Consider the following 8,093-nt stretch of genomic DNA (forward strand, 5'->3'; position numbering starts at 1 on the left):
TGGCGTACCTAATGTTCATCAAAACTCACCAACCTTTAAAAGTAACAATTTTTCCTTATTGCTCTCCTAAGGTTTCTTATCTTAAATGGTTCCTTTAGCAACATGTACTTAATACATCTCACAAGAAAAATTCACCGGAAACATGTCATTCATCTGAATAGTATTGAAATTGAATCCCTTAAGTTTTAAATTTAAATTGTTTGCAAAAAAATATGATTAAGAGAAAAAATTTAACTAAATAATGATCAGTTATGTTCATGAAAATTAGTCATCATGATATAAAAAAGTAACCGGTGTAAATAATATTTAGCATCTTGCATTGAATTTATTTTGGATGTAGGCAGGTAAAAAAAAATAATCTCAAAAATAGTATCTTAAAAGCCAAATAGATTATTGACTCGGTTAACATACTAACACTACTACAAAAAGCAGCTTCTATATTGGTTGAAATAAGCTATCTACGTCGGGCCCAACACCGTTTTTGTTCCAGATGTTGTTGTATGTCGACAACAACGACATCGGTCACCCCCAGAGCCGTCTTTGTAATGTCAGAAAACAACGTCAGTGCGCATTTAACAATAGTCGTTATATAAAACGATTCGATGACGCACTTTGTCGAAGAACCCGTCGTTGTTCGGATCCATTTCAACGTCGGGTACCCATAACAGCCGTTGTTGTATTTTTTCATTTCAATGTCAATATTTCAGTTCACCCGTCGTTGTTTTTGAAGATTTCAACGTCGGGGTGGACGTTACACCCGTCGTTGTTTTTTAAAATTTCAATGTCGGGGTGGACGTTACACCCGTTGTTGTTCGTGAGTATTTCAACAACAGCCATATAAAGGCACGTCATAGAAATCTATAAAGAGGAGTGTGTTAACAACCGTCGTTGAAGAAGTTCCCCTGTGAACAAAATTTGGGTTAAACCATTCAAGCAGAAAGTATAATTAAATTAGCAAATTTTCAGCACCTGTGCATCTTCATCAACCATTATACACATAAATAACACATAATAAGATAAGTTAAATAAACAAAAAATAAACTATATGGGATAAATAAACATAAACTGCATTTTCTTTTCCCGATTCAATATTATCCACAATACAAATCATCGAGTTTCATACAACAGCCTGTGAAATTAACTCAACAGCCATCATTGTTACATACAAATCATCCAGTTTCAAACTAAAGGCAAGCCTACAAATATAATGCTACTAACCTACCATGAATAGCTAAAAAAAAAGTTTGTTCCATGAGGTAAAATTTGTTTACGCACAAGTTAAAATCAACTTTAAGAAAAAGTAAACCAACAAGTTCATGGAAAAAAGCTTATTTGATATACCTTCTTGTTTTTTTCTCCTATAAAAGGTGTATGGAAAAATTTATTCAAATATATGTAAATTCAAATATATATATATATATATATATATATATATATATATATATATATATATATATATATCCAAAAGGATCTGATGAAACAAATACAATAAAAGCTAAAATATATATCTATTCTAAGCAACAAAACTGTGGATGCATGCACTTACCTTTGTCCATGATTGTGGCCTCAAGATCAAAGTGGGAAGGCTCCCATTATATTGCTCATGATTAAATGCAACTGGACCTGCAACACGCACATAGAGTAAACATAAAAATGTAAGGGTCAGCTCTTGTTACCTACTACATAGGTACACAGTATGGCAAAAAAGTAAAGAAAAATGTTCGAAATACACTCTTCTAACTCTTATTAGTTGGATCTCATATAAAATTTAATAAATCTTCTGATTTCCAAGTTTTCAATAAGTTTAATCAATAAAAAATACTGTATCAGTAATTGTTTTCCTAACAATCCTCAAAAGTAAAAATTAGTAAACCAAGATGGTAATGCTATTACCAATTTCAAGGACAATGCGAGAAAACCATGAGCAACCAGGGCCACAGTAAGCCATAGCATGAGAGGATCCTCTTTGGGATTGTTCTCTGACTCAATTGAATAGTAGAAGGCCTGCACATTCTCTGATTCACCAACCCCCACATACCTGATCAAGAAATGTCACATCTGTATGAGTTAAAAGCAAATTTTTATCTCAAATTAAAATGTTATTGGTAGTTGACTCGGTTTCAAGAACAAAAGGAAGAGGTCCCTGAAATCAAGGAAGGAACTTCACTATGGAGCCACACAATCGAAGTTCAAAAGAGAAATGTGAAAACAGAAGAAAGGCAAGTACAACCCCATAATCAAAAGTACTGTAACTTCAACTAAACTTTCCCATTTTTTATGTTCTCTCCCTTTTTTGTCTCTGAACATTTTCCATGGTTTTTAATTGGAACTTGTAGTCCTTTTCAACAATAACGGTGAATCGGTGACCGTTAGATTAATCTAATGAGTGAAACTCAAGAAATCAAAGTGCCCACTGATGAAGAGCTGCTGAACTATTAATTAATTGTTTCTAAGGTGCGCATTAAACTGAAAGTCCTTGTCCAAGGAAAAGATAAGAACACGCGCACATATATATATATATGGGATTCCCCCTGATGAAGAGTTTTATAAAATTATCAAGGATGGTGCAGCCTGCAGTGGTAGAATTTTTGTTCTGGCTACAAAGCACACCAAGTGGTATTTTGATTTATAATAAGAATTATAATATAAGGCTTTGTTCACAAGAATTATAGCCAATAGAATTCCAAGAATATTTTGAAGAATTCCATTTTGAATATCAAATTTCTGAAATTACACAATTATGAAGTCTTCTGATACCTCTCCACAGCACGATGACTATTTACTACACAAAAGCATTTCTGTTGATGGCTATACTTACACCAACACAGGTAAGAATCAACTTTTCTTCCTCTGGTTTTAGGCATCACACCAATACACAAATACTATGCCAGTAACAAAACTAAAGAGGGTTCTCTTGTACCTACTGCAGATAAAGAAATTACCGCGAAGGGCACAGGAAAAAGCAGCAATTTTACACATAGGATTCATAACCATGGTAATTTCAAAGTTGAAAGATCACAACAAAACATGAAACATTATAAGAAAAGTGTGATCAATTCTATTGAACATTAGATTAACTCACTATTTGTTGTATGCATGTATGACTGCAGTAAAAATGGGTCCTAATCTGTCTGAGATTCTGAAGGGTAAGTTGAGTTTGGGGGCAAGGATTATACAAGAAGGAGGAAGACGGAACATCTTCAAGAGTGTTTTTGGGATGCAAGAAAAAGAGCTATTGTTGAAGGCCTCTCAGTGTTATTTATATACCACAGCTGGTCCTATTGCTGGAATTCTCTTTGTCTCAACTGCAAAGGTTGCATTTTACAGTGAAAGGCCCATAACCTTCTCTTCTGTGACAGGAGAGTTAGTCAGGGCACCTTACAAGGTAGGCTTTATGTGCTACAACACAACCCAACTTTAAGCTCAAATTAATTAGTATATGTTAGGATCCAATTATAAGGTATGAGACTTGAGTCCCATATGGGAAGTATGTGATTCTAGGTGGGGTTTATAAGGTCTTGGGCTCTCTAACTATGATAGCTAGCTTTTATGGTATGACTCTCCCAAGATTCTTATCAATTGGTATCATAGCCTTCCACCATGTCTCTTAGCTTCAAAGAAGGAGCATGCGTTAATATGACTTGTAAATAAATAGGAATGATATACCTGGTACATGGGTTTAGAAAGAGGAAAAAAATGTGCAATATACATAAATTCTAGTAAATAAATAATGCCTGAGAATAATTTTTAAAACTTATATCAAACATGAGAATTTTTGGTTCTCAAACTCAAATTTCCTGAAATAATTTTGTAAGACTTGAAACAAAAACACTAAGATATGAGACTTGAGTTCCACATTAGAAGTATGAGATTCTAGTATAGGGTGCCTTGGACTCTTTAACTAAAACAGCTAAGTTTTTGTATTGTGGCTCTCCCAAGGTTATTATGACTTTATATGATTCTTATCTATTTCATTCTTCTGATGTGAAGGTGCTTCTTGTTATGTATGCAGGTTTTGATACCAATAAGGAGAATAAAAGAAGTCAATGAAAGCCAGAATGTGAACAAGGCAGAACAGAAGTATATAGAGATAGTGACTAAGGATGATTCTGAATTTAGGTTTGTGGGGTTTTTGCGGTATGAGAAAGCTCTCAAGCATCTCAATAAAGCTATTTCCATGGCCAATAAATTCTGAAAGGAGAAAATTATCGTTAAGTTCCTAGATATTTTGAGATATTAATGTGAATATTGAGATGTCTTGCAATGTGAGGTTCTAAGTTTTTGGTTGTTGCCTGTCCTGCAATAGTTTCATCCCTTATCACACCATTCTGTTATTGTGGAGTCATGAGAGGATGAGCTTCCTTCCTCCAGGAAAAATGTTCTTTCAAAGATAATCAGATAAAGGCATTGGAAGAGCAACTACCAACTGCAGAGAAGAAACTACAGGTAATCAAGAATTTGTTTAAAAGTTGTATACTACTAGGTATAGAACCATTTCATATATTTGTTAGATAAAGAATGTGAAATTTTACCTAATTGCTTAATTCTTTACTTGGTCCTTGACATATACATTATGATGATTATTTATCTTATTCATGGATTTTGTTCCTTGTTAGGTGTCTAATATATCTGCATACGAGACAAGGACAGAGTACGAAGGACAACAAAAATTTGTGAATGAGTTACAAAGAGGCTTAGCAGATGCAGAATATAAACTTATAGAAGGGGAGAGGCTGAGGAAAAAATTACATAATACCATTTTGGTAATTCCCTGAACCAAAACATTGATAATAATAATAAAATAATAATTGACACCTTAATAATGTTCATATTAACAGGAGTTAAAAGGGAACATTCGTGTATTCTGTCGAGTGAGGCCTTTATTAGCTGATGAAAGTTGTAGCACAGAAGACAAGATTTTCAGTTATCCAACATCAATGGAAACTTCTGGACGAGCTATTGACCTAGCCCAAAATGGTATATCTGTTGTAATGATGTATTTTAAACAATTCTTATTTCATTTTCCTTGAATTAGATTGTGCTGTAAAAATATCAACTCATGTTGCTCTTGTTTTGTTCTTAGGCCAAAAACATTCTTTTACATTTGATGAAGTTTTTACACCAGAGGCATCACAGCAGAAGTTTTTGTAGAAATTTCACAGCTTCTACAAAGTGGTCTTGATGGTTACAAGGTAATTTCAAAGTTCTTCTATCATCTCTAAAGTACTATTCATTTAAAATCGTATATACATATGGATCAACCATTTAATGCACTATTACTAGTCAATTTTGGAAAAGCAGAATTCTAAAACCCTTTATTTTAGGCCTTAGCACGGGGAGCCCAATGTGTGCATCAATGACTTCTGATGGGAAACATATTCTATCAGCATGTGATGACTGTAATGTATATCTATGGAATGTTAGTCAAGAAGAGTCTAATCCCTTAAAAGCTAAGAAGATTACGTCTTGTGAGCGGTTTTTCTCAAATGCATCCGTAGCAGTACCTTGGCATGGTTTGAAATCTCAAAATATTGAAATCGAACATCAACTGGATGCCTTGGATAAAACATCATCTCAAGTTATACAACTCAGTCCACCTGCTTCGTTCTCTCTGAGTCAAGAGTTCTTCTTGGAGTCTTTTCCAAAGGGATCTGCAACTTGGCCAGAGGAGAAGCTTCCTGTTTCAAGCCCCAAGGCTAAAGCATCAGTGATGCGTAAATCCGAATACAAGTTCTTCAAATCTTCTTGCAAGAGTACCTCCTCTGCTCATGCGTGGGGCATGGTCATTGTCACTGCTGGCTGGAATGGTAGGATAAAATCATTCCACAATTATGGGCTACCTATACCGGCTTGAAATGAAGCCACTTTTCCTACACTGGAGAGTAGAATCAGGATTCATTGCTTTTACTGGACACATTGTCCTTGGAAAAATTACACGCTGCGAATGTTCAGTGATTTAAGAGGGACTTTAAAATTTGGCAGCGTCAGTAACAAAAATCCCGGTTGAGGTAAAAATCTCAAGCAGGAGTCGCAGTTTAGATGCGTCGTGAACACTGGCTTTTTGGAGGGTCCCCTTTCAGATATCAGGGAATTTATATTGCTAATCGGTTAATGACAAGTGGTGGCACTATCATGGTTCTAATGTAACCCTGCTGGAAATTAGCAAGTGGCCAAGGTTTTAGCTTGTCTTGGCACCCGGTCTAAATTGCCTTTAGGTACATAAGAATCTGATGGCCCCTAAAAGAGATGCAAAGTCATGTGTTAGGAACTTGGGAGAGGGGCCTATGAGATATTATTTTGATATGTTGTGGGTCTATTATTTTGCCAAAAGATGAAAGGAGGAGATTCAAGAGCTATTGGCTCCCGTTCTCACACCATAAGATGTCGTTGCCCATTCTATATGGCTTTCTTTCCCTATTTGAAATTTCCAATAGTTTTTTGGTCTAGATTAAAGTTATCATTCACTAAGACAATCTTATTGGAATCTAATAAAATGAGTACAAAACCAAATTTCCAATAGCTAACAAGCCACAGTTAACAATGACAGAATCAACATCCAGAATTCTGGATCTATGTTGACACATCTATCATAAAAATACAATATCTATTTAAAATTAAAAATATATGAAGATTGGTTTTATTATTAGGAATTGCATACCATAATTTTAATATTATGCGGACATTGAAGAACAAAATAACATTATTTCTATGACTTGACAATTTGAACTAAACACAGGTAAGAAATATGACAATACAAAAAAGTCTGAAGAGAGCCCATATAATAATAGCCTGGAACCAATAGAAACAGATGCAAAACTGTATTTCAGATTCAGAAGATATGCACCTTTGTGTACTTAGTTTCTATGAGTGACCTTTTTGTACTTAGTTCCAAATAGCAGCCTGTAGTTGATAGATGTATACTATAGTAACTTGCTTCACACAATTTATTTTTTTCAAAGGATGGTTATAACAATACATTTTTCCCGAGCAGAGTTTCCCCACGATAAGTGTGAACAATACTACTATAGTAACATGAACAATGAGTGGAAAGGGATTGCAGCATGTTCGGAAATCACTTTGTCAATATCAACGTCTTAGATCATGTTTGGAAATCAAATGGGATATCAATTGGGAAAGAGGGTTTTTAGTTTATGTAAAGGTACAACCACAAACAATTCAAATACTAACAATTAAACACAAAAGGGCACGATTTTCACTTATTTTGCTTCAAATCCTTTTTGCATATTGAACGATGACATTGTCAGGGCAAGTGAACAAGTCGATAATCACATATTCAAGCATTACCAAAGAACAACTCAAAAACCCTAAATACTATAACATATTGCACCATTACCAAAACAGAACTCAAAAACTTCGACATCCTTACCTTCAGGAACACTCGAAAGGTGGCAACGCCACTAAAAAAGGCACGACTTCGGCTACGTGGCGGTACCGGTGGTGGGAGCAGCAGGTCCACTTCGGCTTCAAGTACTTCACGACGAGAAACAAAACGTCAGGGTGGTAGCGGGACAGAGTTCATGGCGGGATGAAGTAGTTCAGGCAATAGTGGGGGCGCTAGGTTTTTGGAGGGTACGAGGGTGTTTAATGCGAGACTATATAAAGTACAAAATTTACGACGGTGTTTAGTGACACCGACTTTGTATGTGACTATTTCTAAGACGGTGTACCTACAAGCACCGTCTTTGATGACTTCCATCAAAACTACAACGACGGAGTTATAGACAAATGTCGTTGTACAACAAACGCGCCACATAAAAAACTTATATAATTACGCAATTGCTACCGTGTTGACAACTACGACGAGCTCTTCAGCACCGACCTAGAATGTGCGTTGTCATATCATATTTTTCTAGTAGTGTAAATCATTAGTCGAACCACTATGCCATTAGTTAAAAACCGCCCGAACCAATGTCTTTATATTATTTTTCGCATCTATATATATTAGTTTACACAACTTTATCATTTGAGTTTTGAGGTAAAAAAAAAAAATAACAAGTGACAGTAAACATAAAATATTTGAATAATTATCAATCCACAACGCGAATATTTGGCAGCTATCCTTCGATTTGCGA

The 8,093-nt window shown here is 35.1% G+C and overlaps 1 protein-coding gene and 2 long non-coding RNA genes across 3 annotated transcripts; 2 read left to right on the plus strand and 1 right to left on the minus strand.

Annotated features, from left to right (window-relative positions):
- Nucleotides 1-319: 319 nt before the first annotated feature.
- On the minus strand, nt 320-2,272 carry LOC121174042 (uncharacterized). The gene is made up of 3 exons (XR_005889744.1): nt 1,894-2,272; nt 1,547-1,623; nt 320-902 (listed from the first exon to the last, which is right to left on the minus strand). It is a non-coding gene; the product is annotated as an uncharacterized lncRNA (long non-coding RNA).
- An 843-nt stretch (nt 2,273-3,115) lies between these two features.
- LOC121173977 (putative GEM-like protein 8) lies at nt 3,116-4,195 on the plus strand. Its single transcript, XM_041011851.1, has 2 exons — nt 3,116-3,385; nt 4,013-4,195. Exons 1-2 carry the CDS (start codon nt 3,116-3,118, stop codon nt 4,193-4,195), a joined length of 453 nt encoding a protein of 150 aa, XP_040867785.1.
- A 13-nt stretch (nt 4,196-4,208) lies between these two features.
- LOC121174043 (uncharacterized) lies at nt 4,209-5,917 on the plus strand. The gene is made up of 5 exons (XR_005889745.1): nt 4,209-4,446; nt 4,617-4,763; nt 4,839-4,977; nt 5,084-5,192; nt 5,325-5,917. It is a non-coding gene; the product is annotated as an uncharacterized lncRNA (long non-coding RNA).
- The last annotated feature ends 2,176 nt before the right edge of the window (nt 5,918-8,093 follow it).

This window comes from Glycine max, chromosome 18 (assembly GCF_000004515.6).
Source record: "Glycine max cultivar Williams 82 chromosome 18, Glycine_max_v4.0, whole genome shotgun sequence".
Classification (NCBI taxonomy): domain Eukaryota; kingdom Viridiplantae; phylum Streptophyta; class Magnoliopsida; order Fabales; family Fabaceae; genus Glycine; species Glycine max.